Genomic DNA, 20,334 nt, shown 5'->3' with positions numbered 1-20,334 from the left:
GCACACACACAGAGAAGTCTTTCAAACTGATGTTTCCCTTAAGTCTTTGGCTTTAGATTCAGCAGAGTCTGGGGTTTCAGCTGAACTTGCACTGGGGGAGCTGGTTGTACTCTGCTCGTTTGGCTCTGTGTCCTGTCCCTGGTCTGCGGCCAGCTTCAGGAACAGAGGGACCTCTAGCTGCTCTTTGGTCAAAAGGCCTCGCTGGTCATCAACCCTGCAGCACTGAGCCCTCGACAGCATGTCCAGAAGCCCTGACACACAAAATATAATGCTAGTTCTGACATTTGGTTCAAATAAATAAATAACACTGACATTTTTAATCGGCCTATTTACATTTCATAGTTGGAGTGTAGTTGTGTAAGAACTTATTCTCGATAGATACAAGTTTTAGAAATATAGAAGAGTTATTTCATTAAATAGTATATACAAAAATTGAAAGTCTTCCAACCCCTGGCCAGGATACTACGAGTGGGTGATATGGAGAAAAATATTCTATCATGATAAATACAATTTTAAATTGCAAAATAAATGGATAACATAGCTTATATAATAACATTAATATAGTTTATGTTCAGGAAATTCAATTGAGAAAGTTGAGACTGAAAGTTCATTTTGACCTTAAAAACAGCAGCTGATAAAACAAGTCCACCCTGAGGTCCATTTGGTAGCTTGTCAAACTTTCTTTACCAGATGGAGTTTCTTATAATTCCATCTGCTTGGAAATATTATGTGATTTGATTCAACAGCTTCTAAAACGATAAACTATGGTGAGATTGTTTTGTCAAGACTAAAAACGAGGGGGAAAAAAAAAGTTATGTTCTTTTGTGTTGGATTTCATCTTAAGAATTTATTTTGTATAAAGAATGAACCTCCAAGCACAAATTAAGAAAATGTTGAATCAAGGTATTTAAATGTATTAAAGATATTATTGCTATAGATTCCTTATTATGTTGTAGAAAAAATGTGACGGTTGTCAAATATCTACTGCCATGTCGCCAAACCCTACTAGATACTGCCGAGATGTCCTACCCTCTATGTCGCGGTATTTACCGGGCTTGGACTGAGTCTTGGCTCTGTCTGTCTGCAGCAATGATCGGGACTCCAGCCCTCCTGCCTTCGCTGCTCCTGCCTGGGACCAAAATAGATTGTTTATCAATGTACCAAGTTTTACAGGTGTCAAATCCCCCAGGCATACTGTCACAAACAACTTATTTTAGCAGAGTTAAATAATGCTGTGAATGTGATTGCTTCACGTGTCATTAATGCCAAGATATCCCCTACTCTATTCACCTTTAGAACAAACAAAAGAAAGGCATCCATTTGATCTGTACAATAGATTAAAAAAAAAAAAAAAAAAAAAGGACAAGATGCTGTCATGTTATTATCTATATAATAAATGAAGGGTGTCACCAAGGTTACTTCCAAAATCATGTCCTTGTTTAAATAATAACCTTCATAATATTCTTATTGAGATAACTAACAGCCTCTCAGCTGCTTGCCTTGTAAGTATGACTGTCTGTATCGTACAAAAGATGATGTTTTTTCATGATGGCAATAAGATGTTTGTTTGATGTTCGGAAGACTATTAAAACTCCCTCACCTGTGTGGCTGCAGCAGAACCACTGCCTCTGTTGGTCTGGTCTTTTCCTGGTTAAACCACACAAAACAATACAACTCAGTATTTCTTTCAGTAGAAATGTAGTGGAATGCTGTTGATACTACGTAATGTAACTTCCAAATTGTGTTAAAACGCTGATATTAGCCTTATAAAATATTCTCGACCAGAATTAAACTGGTCCTCCACTCTAATCAAATCCATTCCCCTCTTTCTAAAGGCAATGAATGGAGCTAAGGTGGGGAGCGCTGATGCAAAGTGAAGTTGGTTCTGGTCTCTTAGCAGTTGGGAAATGAGGTAAGTAAACTCAAAGTGACACAGCACTCAACAAGCCGAATGGACCCAGACATTTCAGCCCTATAGAAAAGAATGAAGACACAGAGAGAGAGAGAGAGACACAAAGAAATCAGAGTAGGAAAAAAGGAACATGCAGACAGCCATGCAGAAAAACCAGGGCACTAAAGTGGATAGTAAAAAGACTTTCACATCAGCCCTAGCTAAGAGCAAGTGAGACCCAATAAATGCAGAAACACTTTCTCTGACCCATGAAGAAACAATTACGTGAATAAGGCGGCACAGCCAGGGATCAGGCCGTATACACCGAGCAATCATCAATGTATTACCAACATCGACAACTAACAGTGGCTGGAGGGCTTAAATGTGCCTTTATCGGATTTGATTGAACTCATTTAATGTACTCATTGGCCATGTAGGTTTTTTTACATCCTGAGGCTGCGTGTGAACTTGTGGGAGCAGGTTAGTTATATGATGTAAACATAGTTCTCTCTGGTTCAAATGAAAGTAAAACATTGGATTTAAAAAAAAAAAAGGAAAAAAAAAGTTTTAAACTTGTATTAACCTTTGGTTTTTTCAAGTCGTAGCACCTTATTTGCTAGTCTGAACACAGTGCTGGTCATGATCAAAGGCTCGCTGTCTCCAACCTAAAACAAGAAAATAAAGGCAATCCGTTTCACAGTTTTGTGGTGATAAAGAAGAAAGCCCACTAAAAATGGGTCTAAATGCACAAGAGAGAAAAAACACAATGCATTACAAATTGAGTAATTCTCATCAACGAAAATAGTGTCACACATTCAATTTTACAACAAAAAGAAAACAGATTGGATATAAATATTTACATGCACAGTGGCACATAAACGGTTGCCTAGGAACGGCTGCTGTAAGCAGGAGAGGTGCACGATTGCCGACAGGACAGAACTTTTAAAAAAGTTGTACATTTAAAAATGTCAGGCAACTCTGCTGCTTTCACAAGTAGAGGTGAGTCATTAACGTGAATTTACCAGACATATTTATATTAATATTCAAAGTTATTCCTTTACAATTGAGAAAAAGTAATTATTAATTATGTACTTATCTAAGAAACTACCTAGACTGGCTACCAAGGTGTTATTATACGGTAAAACAACAATTCATCTTTGTTTCTGTATTTATTTATTTATTTGTTTGTTTATGTATGTACCAACCACCAAGGTAAATTTGTTGTAAGTTACTTTCTTGGCAATAAATCCTTTTCTGATAGATATGGTACAGTTTATCACGGTTACCAAGGGTACTTTATCTTAAGTATTTGATGGAAATGTGGCTATACAGATACTCACCATGGTGACCACGGCCTCTTGCGGCTTGAGTTGGTGTTTCTGCAGCACTGCAGAGAGGGCATCCTGCAGCGTCTTACTGGACTTTGCCATGATCCCAACTGTCTTACCAGTGAAAGTTATCTCAAGCCTGAAACACACATGCATTCCAATAACCTGCCTCACACAGCAGTACATCACAAACACTTGGTACGGCAGTATAGCATCATTAAAATCTAGTCACCCAAAGCTGGTTGTCACCGAAGAATCTGCCACTCACAGATACCTTTGCAGGAAATCCAAATTTGGTAACATTTAGCCATTTGATAATGTATTCAATGAAAATGATAACTAATCTATGTATGGTTTTAATACAAGGACCTTCCTCTAATATGGTGAGAAGTGGCATGCTGTGGTGGGGATGGGGGTGTGAAAGCCTGCCTGGGTGACAAAAAAAGCAAATGAAGGAAGTGACACAGTTGACTTACGCAAACGTCACCCTGAGCTCCAGAGAGACCTGCTGATCTCTCAGAACAGAGCAGTCCTGGTCCAGCGATAAGGGCTGCTGCAGAGAGAGTAACGGTGTATCAGACAGAGAGAAGTGACTTTCAGAGACGCTACCATGAACTGGGGATACTTTCAAATAGGTGTCACAAAGTTTCAGAAATGAAAAGAGGGAGTGAGAAGTTGAGGATGTTAGAACAGGAAGAGAGAGTGGTCATCTTTCTCACACTGCCTGTTGCAAAACAACTTTGCAGTGTAGTACCGTAGATATTTCTGAACAGTTTGTTGATTTAAAGCTTTGGCTGGTGCGGCAGACAGAGTAGCTAAGTGCTCACCTTGTCCTTGCCATGAAGGTAGATGATGACATCTTTCAGCGGAAAGCCTCTCTTCTCGCACAGGCTAGTCAGCATGTCTTTGATGGGTTGGCCATTGCGTGTAGGGGCCAGGGAGGCACTGCCATCGGGTAGGTAGACACAGCAGTAGCCTCCCTCCACCCCTATCCGACTTCCACCTCTACCACCCGGTTCTGGAGACCGAGGACGTGATCTGCCATTCTACATCACAGATGGAGAAGAGAGGGAAGAACTCGAGTGAAAAATAACAATAGAGTTAGGCACTATATGGCAGATTTTTCTCTTAACTGAGATTTGTCACCTTAATAACTACATTTTGTCATTCTTGTGTGCCCTGTTGTCACAAATGCACTGACCTCGATCTGCTGGTAGAGGGAGCCAAGCTCCACGCTACTGTTTGACTTGACTGACATATTGGACTCTTTCCGGGACACTGAACTATGGGTGTTGGATGCATCTATTGTTATGGATGGAGGAAAAGAACAAGAAGAGAGCCAGGGAGAAATTGTGAGATAAAGTTACAGGTTGTACATCAAGGCATAACATAAAAGAACTAGATCTGCAACCACTACCTCCCCATGAGTCTCTTTTCTGTCGCTGTTTCTCCGAAGCACTCTTGCCACTTGGCAAGCTGTTTGAGCCTGACTTCTTGTTCTGTTTGAGACAGGGATGAAAGAAATGCAATAACAGCAAAATTGAAACAAGAATCACAGTCCACCCATCCTCCCCTTGCCACCTCCCATTACTCTACCTTCTTGTTACTTAAGGGACTTCTGGTGGCCACGTCCTCCCAGGATCCCATGCGGACTGGCTCAGTAGAAAGCTGAGGTACAAGTTTGCCTTCTACGCTTCCCAAGGTGCAGCTCTGGTAGAGAGGAGAGCGCACAAAGCGCCTGTAGCTGTCCATCTTCATCAGTTTAAATATCTGACACAAAGCAGGGGCGGATGTGCACACAGTCAGAAGGGCCACTAACAAATAATTACTGTATTACTCAGTTAGAATGGGAGTGTGGTGTCCAAACCTGTGCTTGAGCCTTGTTAAACATGTCAGGTGTGGGCAGTTCCAGGTCCTTCTCCTCTGTCTTGGCTGTGTCATCGATGTTGACCGAGTATGGAGCGCTGTCAGACAGGTAGGTATTGTAGATGGAGCGAGCTGCTGTTTTCAACTGGGAACACAACAGCTCAATCAGACTGAAACCTCCAGAAGAAACAGATATAACTAAATTTCGTTTGCTAATCATTGTGTCTAAACTGATCATTTTAAATCAGGATAGATACAAACCCCAATGACACACTACACCAATGTCCCTTTTGGATTTCATCTGAGTATGTAGCTTTCAATACCCATCTAAGAAGCCAGTCAGTACGTAAAAACACTGGCTTTCCTTGTTAATTGTATCAATAACTAAATTAACCCTTCCCAAGCATCCACAATGCCAGTCATACAATCAATGAGTCATTAAAAGGCATACATTTCCCAGAGAGCTGAGGAACCACAGAAACTCGACTGATGTGTGTCAACATGTTTCTATAATAGAATTTAAATGACCAAGCAATAAGTCTGCCAAAAAAAAGGTACAAAATAGATTAAAAGTTGATGATAGCTATTAAAGCTACCCAGCTGGTCACTTTTATTTGAAGAAATTGTTTGAAAGAAAAGGTAAACGTCCCAAAAATATGCTTAGTAAGCTTAATCCATCATTGAGATCAACAGTGAATTTATATCATTTGTACTGGATTCTTGATAAATGCTACTTATAGCTTATTAACTAAATAATAAAAGCAATTAATTTCAAAGCAAAAAAAAAAAAAAACTAACTGTGCTCACTACAGAGACACCGTTAAAGCAACACAGCAACCAAGTTGCCCTCACTGTAAACATTCAACGTTAGGAAAACTCAAATGAAGGAGTTTTTTTTTTTAAATATATAAAGGGGAGCTTATGCAGCGTAAACACACAACAGCATAATAAATCACAAATGACGGGTGAGATGGTTCAACATGCAAAGATGTAAAAACATTATCATACCTCTTCCAAGGAGCTGGCTGGGATCTTCCTGAATTTTTCACAAGCTTGCCAGAATAAAATGTTCTCCGCACTCACCTCAGACATCAAGAAAGACTGGGGAGAAAAGACACATACATATGTGTAAAAACATATGGCACACCTTGGGAGAGGTAGTTAGAAAACATCAACACCTGAATTATTCCTGAACTTAAAATTACAACACATGTGGAGTGTGTCTGACCGTGAACTGTTGGACTCCAAACGGGTCCTCCAACAGCTTCTCAAATGAGATGGCCCAGGTCAGCACACTGTTGCCTGGGCCGGTCTCTCCGCCCGAAGTCCCTGGAAGGCTGGAGCTGCTGCCTCCACAGCCCCGCGCAGACATGTTCAACTCTACAAAACATCCAGACACACCCATTTTTTCATCTCAGAAAAAAGCATGACCAAGAACGAGACTGAATCAGATATTTTCTTTATGTCATGCACAGACATGTTTCAGTTCAGAGAAATGCAAGATTTACAGGATTGTCAGGGAGCACGTTGTTTGTTCATGCTTACCTCCGTCCGACACTGCTTGGCTCTGTAAGTAGAGAGGTGGAGAGATAAGGTAGAGAACAATACTAAACAAAACATCTGATAAGATGGAAACACCTCACTGAGAATGTCAAGGACTAGTGTGGTATACCTGGATAATTCCTATGGTAGTATGTGAGAAATTCAACATTCACTTGATTGAATAATAAAATCAAAAGGAAAATTGTATTTAAATTCATCTATTCTTTAAGACCAAAATCTTCAACAGCAGGTCGGGACCCTTAGGGGTCCTTGGAGTTACTGCAGGAGGGCCCCAAGTTATTTTTCAATAATTAAAAAAAAAAAAGTTTCAAAAGGTAATACGTCTGAAAATATACATAAACCTGAGTCCATCATACTATTATCAAAAATGTTCACAACATTGACGGCAGGCTTATTGGTTTTAGGTAAGGTAGCCAGATACAGTTAAGCTTGGGGATTCACTGTGCTACGTGCATATTTAACATTAAAACATTATGAATAAATGAATGACAATAATTATTATTGTAATAGCTTAGTACTGTATGTACCATCAAATGGTATGTGTTAAGACTTTAGGCCACTCTGTAGGCCCAGAGGCCCACGCCTCTGGAGCAACTAGGGGTTAAGTATCTTGCTCGGGGACACATTGGTTGATGCATTGCTGTGGGATTGATTCGTACACAGTCTCCCACACCAAAGGCATGTGACATATCCACTGCGCAATCACCACCATCTTGGCAATTTACTACAATATGAAGTAGAGGGTCTCTGTGCCGTCTCTCTTTCAGGTAAGGGGTAACTGGCCTAAAAAATGTTGAAGACTACTCTAGGAGGCTGCAGTCAAAACTAAAGCCCAGAACAAAAAAATCCAATGCACAAAGCAGTGTAATTAAATTTATCAAACACAGAAGCTAGACACATATACCTCAAAACAAAAAGCACAGAGGCACACATTTAGGAAGTGAAATGTGAACACCAGCATCATGTTTTTAGCTATTTCTCTCTACAGTATGTTACAATGTAGTGCAATCAGTCAAGGCTGTTTTCACAGGAAGTGGTTGTGACACTGATGACAAAGGTTCTCATTCAGCTTTTAGAGCTCACAAAATTCACATCTTGTAAAGTTATCTCTGTTTCAATTCAAAGTCTTTCATAGTTAAATGCTGCCAATAAATGCTGTCAACTCTTTGCACACAAACCTGTGGCCTGTGCCGAGTGGCTGGCAGCACCATGGTCCTGGGTTCAATCAAGAGGGCTTTCTGTGGGGCGTTTACACGTTATTTGGCCTGTCTGGGTTTCAGGTTTCCTCTGACAATCTATAACTCTAAAGTGTGAATGTGATTGACTGTCTGTCTGTCTATGTTAGGTTAGTCCTGTGAGTTGCAACCAGCCCAGAGTGTACAGGTTATATAAATCTTTTTCTTTTAAATTACACTTGAAAGAAAACTATACACCACCCTATATGAGAAACTATAGTGGTGGCTATAGTCACCTTTTTTCCTTTTTTTTTTTTTTTTAAAGGGTAGTATTTCCACCAAATTAAGAATATTGTGAAACCTGTCAAGTGGCACAATCTGAGTGCTTTTACAGAACTATCTTTCATTCTGAAAAATATGACAAGCATCTTGCTTCAGTAGTTGTTTGTTTAATGGTTTGTAATGTTTAATCATATTACCAGTAAGCTATGCTCTTTTGCAGGTTGTTTTTTGTGGTGATAATTGTTGCTTTTATAAAATTATTATTAACTCTCGCTTTTGCTTTTTTATATTCTTTATACTTTGTTTATAACATCTTTATCATGAATTCACGTGATCTATGCTTTGTCATTCATGCACATTTTTTTAATTGTAGAAACCAGAATTTAAATGCTCCTGGTCCTTTTAGCTATGGGTTGGTTTTATAAAAACATGAATCAACTCTTTTAAGTTAGCTAAAGCAAGGTTTTCATAGACAGTCCCGCATATCTTGACCTTGCTTCTAGAATAACCCATAAGGTATCCACAACGTGACTGAGCCAACTGTGAAGTCATACAGAGAGGTGCATGTCTTAATGGGAGTGAGTGAGAGGACTTTATTCTTAGCATTCAGTAATGCTTAAAAAAAAAAAAAAAAAAAAAACTGAGTCTAAATTAGTAAGACTATGAGACATATGCTCATCTCCTGTCGAAAAATATGGTCAAAAACTCTTTACCACAAGTGGAATTTACCCACCACATTGAAGATATTCAGTGTGAAGATATTCTGCATGCAACAAGAAAACTTCCTTGTAATTCTTGTGCTACTGCTTGACAACAGCCCAAAGACAACAGCTATTGGCAATTGTTAAAACTTTGCCCATATAAGGCTGACACGGGCTGGCAATTTCTGCAGGTGTTGAGCTCCACTGTGGCACCACCTCTTCACTTGTTTGCTCTGCTTCTCAAACTCTGGCTACAAAAACGCAACATGTCAATGTCTACAAATGCACTTCACAGGAGACCCCACCACACACTTTTTCCACAGTTCTACACAGACTAACGAATCATCATGGTCCCCTACACTGCTACAGAGAACAATATCTAAGGATTAGGATTCTTTGCAAATTCTTTGAAGGAGAGACGAGATAAGCAAAAACACAATGTGAGAGTCTAATGCAGCACCAATTATAGGAACATTTGCAATTACTCAAAATGCAAAGTGCAGAACCATAGCAACATCAAGGTCTGCTCCGCTCCTGTGAAATACATTTTTAGTTACACACTTTCACACCTTTTGTAGCGCTGAACCAATTCAAGAAACATGATGGTCTCGCACAGAGTAAACTGAAGCCAACGCAGCCTACACATGACAGATTGACAGACATTGCTTGGTTTCCACTTCTCGGTTTCCACTTCTGACTTGAAGCAGGCCTGGAGTGCTTTCAGTAGCAACCAACCACACAGCCTGATTGGTTCTGGCACTTCTGAAGAGATAAGACCAACAATACAAGCCAACACAAGAAACTGCTCTATCATCCTCAACATCAAGGTACTCTGACCTGGATGTCAACTCAACTGTATGAGCAGTTAAAAAAGCAGGCTGAAAAAGTAGTCCAAAACTACAACAAAGACATTACTGCGGACCAAATTATTACAGGGTTACAACTTACAGATATCAAACACATTAACTCCAATTTATTCCTCACAGTTGCCTACTCACAGTCCTGAAATTCCTCTATGCAAGGGCTGATAAAGTCTCCGCCTTTATACAGCATAAATGCATATACAATCCACTAGATTCAAAGAACAGCTGCAGAACCAAACCTAACAAGAGTGTTGCCAACTTACCATGTGGCCTATAGGAATCCCTAGAGCATTACAGTTCTTTGCCATGGTGGCTCAGACACCAGACTACAAGCTGAAGTCTTTGTGATGTGCACCACTGTCAGGGGACACAGTAAAGTGCTCCACCCAAACATGACTGAGACAAACATATCTTTCTCTCTCTATCACACACACACGCCTTCCTGTCACTTCCTGCCTGGAAGGGAAGTCTCGCCATAGCAACAGGCCACAAAAGAGGAAGTATGGTTACCATGATCAAACTGTTTTCAGCCTACGTCTTGAGAAACACTATGATGTGGGAACACAGACAAGACAAACACGCTCTTTCCATTTTTGATTCAGTCATTGTGCGAGTTCCTTGACACAGCTTCAACCATTAAATAATCTAAGACTACTCTAATACGCTTCTCTTTTCTAGTTATAGTGAAGTTTCCCTTTTACTTGGAAGTCATTGAGATTAAGACATTAAAAGTACACAACACAATGCCTCCTCCTAATTCACTTCCTTTAACGTGGAAATAGGGCCTACTACAATTAAATTCATGGTCTCTCCAAACGTCACCCAACTTCTATAAGATGCAGTTCTGCATCTTGTAGAAGCAAGTACCTTTAGCGTTACATCTGTCAAACAATTGTATGCTTCCTTTTTATAAACAAATTCAATATTTGGACGTAACAGTTTTTTAGAGTTAAAAAAAAGAAGTTGTGAGCAGATTTACATGAGGTTTGGTACACAAAGCACAAGGAGTTCATCATTTTATGAGTGATGAGTATTATTCTGCAGCTGTAGCAATTATATGAATGTGCAGAAATTCCAAGTAGTGCAAATTCAAGTTGTACACTACACTTTGTTAACTTGGAAACACTGTTTGCACGCACGAACTCTCTAATTTAGCTTGTGTGTAAAGTGATTTTTATTACCTTTTTGTCCGCCATCATGCCAGTGGTTATGGTGCACCATTTGTCATATTTCCTAAATTGCTTTTGCGTAGCAACTTTAGCCAGTCGGGAGAACCTGTGACAAAGTCCTCTTAAAGCGACCATCTTCATGAAAACACACACACTGCGAGCCAAGACGAGAGACAGATGAAAGCGCTGGAAGCTTACAGATCAAGTTAGTTAGCAGCTTTTACCTGTCTGCTGAGTCTTGACATGTGCACGAGCTGAGGACCCAGGTGAAGCAGGATAGTTTAATTAGCTGCGCACCTGTTGCCCTTGTAAACGGTTTGCTCATTTGCTTACATTATCTGTTAGGGTTAACGTGATAATGTGTTACAAATTAGCATGCTCACAGTAGCATCTTTTGAATGTTCCCACTGGGACAGTAGGCCTAAACGCCTGTATGCTAACATGTAGCAGCAGTTGGCTGAACTTCAAGTTAGCTTATTACAACTGCTTTTAGCCCAAAATACACACATGCACAAACAGGACTAATGGAGTTATGGTAAATTTTGGTTGAGGTTAGGATTACAGGAAACAAAAATTGATGGGGGAAGGTTTAATTAAACCTATAATCTTCTTTCCAGTGCTACAATATCTTTGACGAAAGAGTGGCAACGTTAATGTGACTTTGAGGCGAAATGAATTCACAAACCAGTTTGCTTATGTGGAGTTTGCATAGTCACCTTGTGTCTGTTATTTTTTTATTTTTTTTTGATGCTCTACTTTCCTCCCACAGCCCAAACACGTGCATGTTTGAAACTCTATATTGCGGCTGTTTAAGAGTGTGATAGCGTTTATGTTTTGCATCTGTCCAGTGTGCACCTTGCCTCGTGCCTCTTCCGCAGTGCATGGTGGGATAGGCTCCAGCTCCCCATGACCCTGAAGGAATAAGTTTTAAGAAAAAAGATGTATAAACAGCAGCACTCTCTACTGGCCACTGCATGAATAAATACGGTATAAAGGCCATGACTTCAATGAAAGACAATATAGTATTTCCAAGCTTTAATTCTTCAAATTCAGTCAATTTGGCCTTTATCCCAAAGCGTCTGAGGAAAGTTAACCCTATTATGTGTCATATATGGTGTGTCTGCAAAGGCAGTAGGTCGTTTGAATTAGTAAACCACTGTTTAGCTTATAACAGGTTATGCTTCAGCTAGGGTCAGGCAAAGTGAGGCTATGCTTTAGCAAACTCTCTTTATATCTGTCTTTTATATTCCTGTGTCTGTCCATCTCTCTGTCTATTTATTGTTTGTAAGAAGTGTAAAACATACCCTTATTTTAACCTAACAACATAAAAAGCAGCAGCACACCACTGTCACTGTTTCCATCACTCCCATCTATAACACATACACACAGGGATATTGTTGGTGCCATGACGTTTCAGGGAATGATTTATTTGCATGGATATCAGTGTTTATAATCTGCTACGCCTTTTGTGACGCTAAGAATATTAGGTTAGGCAAAACATTGCAGGTCACCGTTCAACTGTGTGTGTGTGAGGAGACAACACCACCAGGTAACAAGAAAAACTCTTCAGCATGTTTAGCTTTTCTTTTGATATTTAAGTGCTATGATATTTTCTATTTCTAATATGCTTAAATGTTGTTAGCTTTTAATCTTATAGATTAGGATGTATTGATAAGGAGTCTCAATCTACTGGTAAATGTGTTCATAGGCTAAAGTAATTTATTAACAAGTCTTTTTCAACATAGAATGGTTATGAGATGGGTATCGCTATATCTTTTGCTTGGGCATCTCCTCATAGGTAAGGAGCCACTTATTCATTTTACAGTTATACATCTATATACAGTGTTTTTATACCACATGTTCTTATTCACCATGAATATGTATGCATTTTATTTTATGTATTCTTTACTTTTACTACTATTTTAGTAGGCGCTGGCTCTACCTGTGTTCCTCTTGAATGTCTGACATGTAACGCAACGGGAAATACTCAAGCAGGTAAAGAAAAAAAAATGACACCTCTCACTTATTGACTATATTTGTAAATGTTCTGCCATTAAATACTTGTGATGGACATTCAAAGGAAAAATGTTCTTAATGCAACATCTCCGCCTTCACAATAGATCCTTGTGAATTCTGCACTCCAGAAAAGTGCATCAATGGTGAGTGCCATCTTTCTTTTTATTTGTTTACTTGAAAATAAATCCATTTTACATATGGCACTGTACATTATATACAGTAATTGACAGTGGGGTGTGGTAGTACAATGAGCTTAAGTAGAACATGGCAAACATGGGACGCTTGAAAAATAATCAAAATGCTCATACATTTGACAGTTCTTCTAAACCAGTGTATTGCTGAACATTTAACTGAGCATAAAAGGTTACATATCTATTGTCAGAAAAGAATTTGACTGGGATGTGTCATGTATGTTCTTTTGTAAAGTAAATGCTGACCGTCACTATATTAATGTTCATGTGTATTATTTTCTCCAGATACTTCAAAGATTCCATCCAACTGCAAACAAGGTAACCTGTGACAATATCCTCGCATGTTGCAGTGCACTAACATATGCACTAACTTTCTAATTACCTAACAATATCACTGTTGCTTCCCACCCTTAAATATTTACCCTGCCTATCAGACTTTAAGGTTTCTGTCAACAGCAATGGATCCAAGCTTCAGGAGGGCAATGACATCACTCTAGAATGTGTCCATAACCTTCCCAATTTGATTACGATGTTTGGGTGGAAGAAGAATCTGGAGGAACTCTATGAAGGCAAAAACAAAAGCACGCTGTCTTTCAAACAAGTTCTGTCCGATAAAGCTGGCATGTACATCTGCTTTGTGAAAAGCCTGTGCGGCGATTTCGAGTCTCCACCATACAATGTCACTATAGAGAGTAAGTTAACATTGCCCTGTTTATTGAACACAGCAACAGATTACATGTGCCCTTTTTGTGTCAATTTTAACTAATTTAACCAGCCTGAAAGTAAATTGAAATTTAAAGAGCCAAAACATTTAATGAAGATATGAATAAGAAAATGCACACCTTAATGACCATGTGTAATTAGCCTACTCTGTTTCCATGTGTTCACATGCAGATCAGAGTATTTTTCTCATAGTGGTCTGTGGTATTTCCGCTTTGGTCCTGGTCTTGATTATGGGGATGGCTATGAAGTTCAAGCTGAAAAGAGACAACGGTAAGGGCTCAGTTCAGGTTGTCTGTGGTATTAAACAACACAGGAGTATAGCAAAGCACCTCTTCTGTTTCAAATATATTGTCTTGAATGTAAATGATGATGATACATATACTGTGTAGAAATAGTATATTTCAAATACTTAATAGTTTAATAGTTCAACATTTTGGGAAAGCTACACTCACTTGCTTTCTTGAGTTACACGAGAAGATCAATAACACTCATTCAGTATCTGTCTGTAAAAGACTAAGAAAAGGGGAAATTAGCGAGCCAGGCTCTGTCCAAAGCTAACATAATCAACCCACCAAAAGCTCACTTATTAACTTGTTATATCTAACTTGTGTAATTCGTACAAAAATGGAAGAGTAAAAATTGCAAGTTGGGGTTTTAAAGGAGTTTGTATGTTGGACTATTTCTTGGCCAGGAGCAGTTGCCATCCAACTGACGGAGAGTCCCAAATCACTCCATGTTTACTGTAATAGGCTGTGTAATTGTGAGTGTGTAAATGTATCTAATATATAGTGCAGTACGGTCTCCATGGTATGTGCACCTTTTTCTGATAACAATCCCAAAATTACATTTTGTAGATGTGAAAATGACCAACTCTACACTCAGTAATGGCAATGAAAAAGGACAATAATAGATTTGTCCAATTGAAGTGTCCAAAATCTCAATGTACTCCTCACTATATGGGAACTGTTGAGTCATATTGAGATTTTTGCACTTTTGCACAGATTAAACAAACAAGTTCTAACATGGGAGATTTAAGGGTGCTTGTAGCTGGAATTTGTTGCCTTGGACAGAGCCAGTTTAGCTGTTACCCCCTGTTTCCAGTCTTTATGCTAAGCTAAACCAGTCTGGCTCTTCGGATGTAAACATTGCTGGGATAATGCCTGACATCCAGAGCGTCTCTAACGCGCCAGATGTCCCTCCCCTCTCTCTGTCTCCGCTATTGAGGCTTAGTGCCGTCCACAACGGTTGTAGTAAATTTAAATAAATACAAACAAGCCAGAGCGTTATTCCCCTATCCCCCAGAATAGATTGACGGTCTAGCCGGACTATACTCCAGGGCTGTGGATAAAGGTGTGGCAATGCAAGACTAAAACTTAAGTAACCGACTGCCCGCTCCAGCTTTATATTTACCGTACAGGAATTAGAGTGGTAATGATCTTCTCATCTAACTCTCATATTTATATCTTCTATATTACTGTTTGTCCAAGTACTTGTCTTACTTCTGCATACTGCTAATCTTAGATTTACAGATTTGACTTCTCTCTATGTACATGATCACCTCCGCCTTTATGTATCTCTCTGCAGCGAAACACAAAGAGAGGAGGAAGCAGAGGGCAGAGGCAGAGCAGAGAAGCGGTCCCGCTCCTTTCACACTAAGAGAGTCCTAAATAAGACTCACTATATCACTTTCAAAAAGAATATGATTACTGCTATTGTTTCTTAATTTGCTTTTGTAGTGTTTTGTAGTGTAGTTTTCAATAAAATGTATTTAATCTCCATTTTGAGGCTAAATGTGTGTGATTAGCTAAGGTTGTAACAAGCTTATGTATAGACATTTCCAGACCGTGGTGGATCTTTTGTTTAATCAGCATTCATGTTAACCACAACAATTGACCAGGAAGCCTGTTCAGTTGAGGAAAAGAGTCTAGAAATGTTTTAATCCAGACACAGGACAGGCATGCTCAAACTAATCCCAATGAATGCTCTACTCACAGGAATGCACTTTACAGACAACCCACACAGCAGCTTTAAAGTGGCTGGCATGTAATGGATGTATGGGGTGAAAACGCTATCCACTCCTCTCCAAGACAGGGATGGATGTTGGATCTGAGAGTTGACGTATGAACACAGAAATAATCAGTTCCCTGGTTCAACACCATGATATAATCCTTTGAAGTTTTCGTGTTAAGCTCTATGAATACTGTCACACCCCATGCTTCTCAGAGTGCTTTTTTTCTGCATTACCAGAATTTTTCCCCATCAGGCATATGGTAAAAGGTCTGAACTTTTCTATGTTTCTGCTCATAACATCTGTGTGTGTGTGAGTGTGTCCGGAAGGACTGTTGAACAGTTCTTCCTATAGCAGGTGGCTAAGAGATAATCCAGGTAAAGCCATTGCAAAGTGGACATGGAGGGATAGACAGAGGAGGGGGGAGGGGAGGGGGGGTTGAATGGGTTTGCCTTTGCATGGTTGACTAGGGCTAATTCTGGCCTCCTAATCCCAGTCCCATCCACCCTCCCCCTCTTCCTGCTTGCTTGCTTACTCTGCGGCAGTGAGGAGCAATTGATGCCCAGGTAGACATTACTATAACATACACACATAGCACTTAACCCACTCAAGTTTACGGAGGAGGAAGAGGGAAAAGACAGAGGCGGCTGGTACCTTTTCGGGATAGCTAACCTGGGTGACCTTGATAGCTAACTCACCTGTGTGGGCTTCACTGGAGAATGTAGCTGCAGCCCTCCAGCTGAGCCACAGGAAACGCGCCACCATGGGAGACGCTCAAAAGGTAAGTGACCTGATCTGGAGGAACAGGATTTATAAAACCAAATGTTAACCTTCAGTATTTGTTTGAGAACCATTAACAGGTGTTTTTGGTTTTCAAAAGTGTGCGCCAACATTTTATACATTATTTAGCTCTGTTGTGAAGGCTGGATTATCTAAATTGCTCATTTTAGTCAAAAATTGTTGATATAAGAATTTTATTATCTAAATTGAACCTCCAACGCTATTTGATGTACCAATAATAAAACATACACTGTACTACCTGACACTTCGAAGGAAATATTTAAAGCTACAGCGCCTGTTTTGTCGGTAGGGTGACAGGCTTTGATTGCACAACCTTGCTTCAGACTAATCCCATTAAACAGCGCACCATTATATGAATGGAGCTCTAATCAACACCAGTGCTTTTCTAAATGAAGCGACAGATTCATTCTTACTGGGCTGGAGATTGGTGGATGGGTGGAGCAAGTTGGGCATACATGTGTTGTCAACAGTGCTGTATGTACTTGGAGCTTTGACCTCAAATCAGAATACTAAACAAATACTAGGGATGCTCTAAATGCTGCGATTTGTTTATTTTTGTGCCCTATTCTTCCACATCACATCCTCCTCCCTACATGCAGGGCTTACTCTCTGTCATCGAGAAACTGAAGGGATCCACCGAACAGGAGGTCAGGATAGTGCTTCTGGGGTTGGACAACGCCGGCAAGACAACCCTGCTAAAGAGCCTCGCCTCTGAGGATGTGAACACCATCACGCCAACACAGGTGAGGGAAAGTGTTAAAACTCTCACACACACACACACATACACTTCATGACCTTAAGGAAAGTCACTTAGTGTATGGCATAATAAAGCAAGAAGCACCACTGACTGATGCGCTTGCATGTGATGATTTTGTGGCCTTAATTCAATTGATTCATCTTACCGTGAACAGTTGATTCCCTTTATGACACCTGATGATCATCATCAAGTGTATTTTTGATAAGCAGGGCAGCTGCCAGAAATATAGCCTAAACAAGTTACCACTCTACCACTGTCACTGAATCCTTTTTTTTTGCAAAAGCAGTGATACAATGATGGATTTCTCTTGTTTGAATAAAGTTTCTCAAACAATATTTGGTATTTTCATGGCACTGTGACCCAACATTATTAAAGACAGGGAGATTTTATCTAATCTTGTGAGACCAGTGTGACCAGTGTTGCTCAAAGTAATGGGATTCCGATGACCTTTGCTTTTCTGAAACGTTTTGAAATGAAATTATGGGTCGTGAAGTACACACGCTTTAACCACCAATCAGTAAAATAATGATGTACGGATGTCACATCATCATGTTATATTGTTTGTTAAGTAACTTTTCCGCAGGAAATTACCTTCCTGATTTGCATGCTTTCAACATATTTTTTTAAGACAATCCTAACGGTCTTTTTGTGTGATTGTTGTGATTACCTAACTTTAGGATTATCTAATATCCTTCCATTACACAAGACATAGAGCAAAGACATAGAGCAGATGTACTGCCAAGTCTTGGACAAGTGTGAAGCCTCATCAGATAGCAGGCAGATAGGATGCAGTCCAGCAAGTCACCACAAAGCTAAACCAGACTTGACACTTAAACACATACACTGCAGTTGATCCTTCACGTCTTATCCTCAGATTTTCTCCTCAGCTGGCCCTCAGGAGGATAAAGTTGTTATACAACCACGCCCACTGTAACAGAAAGGAGCTGCGTTATGAAAAACGGCTGGGGATTAACACAATGACCATGGCACATGTTCTCCTGCTGATATGTAACAGGGTTACAATATAGAGTTACCAAACAGTGATTCATTTAATACACACACCTGTGTTCGAGTAAGTTGCCACTTAATTAATTGCTTCATAACCATGTGTGAGGCTTTCCAGGTGCTGCGTACTGGAACTGTGTTAAATTAAAGGCATTGATGTGCAGTGCACTGACTCCCACTTCGCATTTCAATTCAGGGCTTCAACATAAAGAGTGTTGCTTCTCATGGCATGAAACTTAATGTTTGGGACATTGGAGGACAGAGGAAGATCAGGACCTTCTGGAAAAAGTACCTGGACAACACAGATCTGTTGGTGAGTGACTAAACTTAATTCAGATCAATTTTTTTTCATTTACTTTATTCTGTATTTGGATCCCCATTAGAGTTAGCAAAGTGGTTGCTAGTCACCCTGGGTTCCACACATGTGATCACTGAAAACACACCACAAAAAGCATGTGAAGCAATACAAATCCATAAAATTACAGTTTCAAATACAGTATATGCATAAATAAAGCACTTTAATTGTATATTGATGAATGGAACTTGCTAGTAAAACTCTAACGTGGAACATTTTTCATAGGTGTGTATCTTCTGTTTTCAATTAGCACTGACTTTTTGGCTGCTGTATGGGAGCAGCTGGATCCTAAATGAGTCACACAGTGTTTATGCCCAAAAAATAAAATATAACTTTCCATCCATGAATTCTTTTGTGTTTACATGTCAGCTAATTTTGATTGTAATATGTTTGTTCTTTCAGATTTATGTTATTGACAGTGCAGACAAGAAGCGCTTTGAGGAGACGGGACTGGTGAGCTTGATGTCACCAATACATTCTGACAAGAACCATAGCGAAACTAGTGTATTACATTTATTAAATTTTAGTCAATAAGTCAATAAAGTACAAAAATGGTTTGTGTGTATGTGCAGGAGCTGTCCGAGCTGATTGACGAGGACACTCTAAAAGGCGTTCCGGTGCTCATCTTTGCCAATAAGCAGGATCTGGCCACAGCGTCACCGGCCAGTGAGATCGCTGAGGGACTCAACCTGCATACGTACCGGGACCGTGAGTGGCAGATTCAGGCCTGCTCAGCTGTATCTGGGGAGGGAGTTCAGGTCAGACGCAGTTCCAACCTTGATTTATTGATTTCCCCTCAGATGGAACCTAATTAACTATATAAAAAGTGCCTTTCCTGCTGTGCACTATTGCAAGGAAAATCAGTCAACTATGACTTGCTTAGTTTGATGGTTTTGAGTGTTTTCTGTCTTCAAAACTTTGAAACTAATTTTATTATATTTTAATTTCCCTGACAGGATGGCATGAACTGGATTTGCAACAATATTGTGAATAAGAAGAAGTGACAACACTGACCAGAGTCAAACAGAGAATCATCACATTAAGGGATCAAAGAAACATTTCACTTCATTTAATATCAACACACGTCGCCTGTGACAGACCCCGCTCCCCTCACATATTTGAATGATAATTTTGTTTTTACAATTTTTGTCATTTTTATGAACATTTCCCAAATGTAACTAATTTAAAGATTATAGATAAATATTTCAGCTACAATAAGAGAATTAGATACTTATTTATTATTGTTATTTCCTAAAAATTGATGTTTTGTCCCCTTATCCCAAGGATCCTTATCTGGTGAATCTGTATGCTGGGAAAACCAAGCTGAGTGTGTAGCCATGTAGAACTGTTGGCGCTTGTTACATCCAGTTCAGTTGGAGTGTAAAGTATGTTGTTTTGAGGTTTTTGACAATAAAATAGTTTGTAATTTCTGCTATTTTGTTTTCATGTTTTCAAATTGTATGCAGCCATCAGTAATCAAATTCACACACACAAAAAAAATACATGCACAAACAATAACGTTTAAATGGTGAAAGACTGAAAACAAGTGAATGTGACTGTAAATGTCAACATTTCCATGAGTAACAAGCCGATCCACGCCTACTCAGCTGTCAACATTATACAGTGAGAGAGAGAGAGAG

General features: G+C 39.5%; 3 protein-coding genes across 7 annotated transcripts in view; 2 read left to right on the top strand and 1 right to left on the bottom strand.

Moving 5' to 3' along the window:
• The window catches only part of rgs14b (regulator of G protein signaling 14b), a 23,393-nt gene extending 12,215 nt beyond the window's left edge, over positions 1–11,178 (bottom strand). The window contains exons 1-16 of one of the 5 annotated variants that reach the window (XM_032528050.1): positions 11,063–11,178; positions 10,851–10,992; positions 6,631–6,652; positions 6,314–6,465; positions 6,094–6,186; positions 5,087–5,230; positions 4,816–4,989; positions 4,637–4,718; positions 4,421–4,521; positions 4,047–4,265; positions 3,696–3,772; positions 3,232–3,358; positions 2,475–2,556; positions 1,601–1,647; positions 1,030–1,129; positions 1–251 (exon numbers count right to left, since the gene is read on the bottom strand). The exon at positions 1–251 is cut by the window's left edge and continues 1,549 nt beyond it. In XM_032528050.1, coding sequence (XP_032383941.1) covers positions 22–251; positions 1,030–1,129; positions 1,601–1,647; positions 2,475–2,556; positions 3,232–3,358; positions 3,696–3,772; positions 4,047–4,265; positions 4,421–4,521; positions 4,637–4,718; positions 4,816–4,989; positions 5,087–5,230; positions 6,094–6,186; positions 6,314–6,465; positions 6,631–6,652; positions 10,851–10,992; positions 11,063–11,163 — 1,893 coding nt within the window. In that variant the 5' untranslated portion in view covers positions 11,164–11,178 and the 3' untranslated portion in view covers positions 1–21. Of the gene's footprint in view, positions 252–1,029; positions 1,130–1,600; positions 1,648–2,474; positions 2,557–3,231; positions 3,359–3,695; positions 3,773–4,046; positions 4,266–4,420; positions 4,522–4,636; positions 4,719–4,815; positions 4,990–5,086; positions 5,231–6,093; positions 6,187–6,313; positions 6,466–6,630; positions 6,653–9,932; positions 10,075–10,850; positions 10,993–11,062 lie in introns of those variants that run through there. The other 4 variants (XM_032528051.1, XM_032528054.1, XM_032528052.1 and 1 more) reach the window with 4 other exon arrangements.
• Positions 11,179–12,138: 960 nt separating this feature from the next.
• Positions 12,139–15,514, top strand: LOC116696846 (uncharacterized). Its single transcript, XM_032528055.1, has 8 exons — positions 12,139–12,387; positions 12,584–12,636; positions 12,765–12,833; positions 12,959–12,997; positions 13,331–13,363; positions 13,480–13,737; positions 13,940–14,038; positions 15,353–15,514. Exons 2-8 carry the CDS (start codon positions 12,585–12,587, stop codon positions 15,433–15,435), a joined length of 633 nt encoding a protein of 210 aa, XP_032383946.1. The 5' UTR covers positions 12,139–12,387; position 12,584; the 3' UTR covers positions 15,436–15,514.
• A 773-nt stretch (positions 15,515–16,287) lies between these two features.
• arl3l1 (ADP ribosylation factor like GTPase 3, like 1) lies at positions 16,288–20,129 on the top strand. Its single transcript, XM_032528056.1, has 6 exons — positions 16,288–16,557; positions 17,177–17,320; positions 18,536–18,652; positions 19,097–19,147; positions 19,267–19,452; positions 19,651–20,129. The coding sequence occupies exons 1-6, from the start codon at positions 16,540–16,542 to the stop codon at positions 19,696–19,698; spliced, it is 564 nt and encodes a 187-aa protein (XP_032383947.1). The 5' UTR covers positions 16,288–16,539; the 3' UTR covers positions 19,699–20,129.
• Positions 20,130–20,334: the final 205 nt, after the last annotated feature.

This window comes from Etheostoma spectabile, chromosome 10, assembly GCF_008692095.1.
Source record: "Etheostoma spectabile isolate EspeVRDwgs_2016 chromosome 10, UIUC_Espe_1.0, whole genome shotgun sequence".
Lineage (NCBI taxonomy): Eukaryota > Metazoa > Chordata > Actinopteri > Perciformes > Percidae > Etheostoma > Etheostoma spectabile.
The sequence above is the reverse complement of the archived record's forward strand: the minus strand, read 5'-3'. Positions and strand labels throughout refer to the sequence as shown.

What these genes read in the sequence shown, in the direction of transcription:
- LOC116696846 (XM_032528055.1), top strand. Translation starts at nt 12,585, where the DNA reads ATGGTTATGAGATGGGTATCGCTATATCTTTTGCTTGGGCATCTCCTC. An exon ending in TCCAGAAAAGTGCATCAATG is followed by an intron (nt 12,998 to 13,330) that starts GTGAGTGCCATC and finishes TATTTTCTCCAG; the next exon opens with ATACTTCAAAGATTCCATCC. An exon ending in TCCATCCAACTGCAAACAAG is followed by an intron (nt 13,364 to 13,479) that starts GTAACCTGTGAC and finishes CCTGCCTATCAG; the next exon opens with ACTTTAAGGTTTCTGTCAAC.
- arl3l1 (XM_032528056.1), top strand. An exon ending in TGGACAACACAGATCTGTTG is followed by an intron (nt 18,653 to 19,096) that starts GTGAGTGACTAA and finishes TTGTTCTTTCAG; the next exon opens with ATTTATGTTATTGACAGTGC. An exon ending in GCTTTGAGGAGACGGGACTG is followed by an intron (nt 19,148 to 19,266) that starts GTGAGCTTGATG and finishes GTGTATGTGCAG; the next exon opens with GAGCTGTCCGAGCTGATTGA.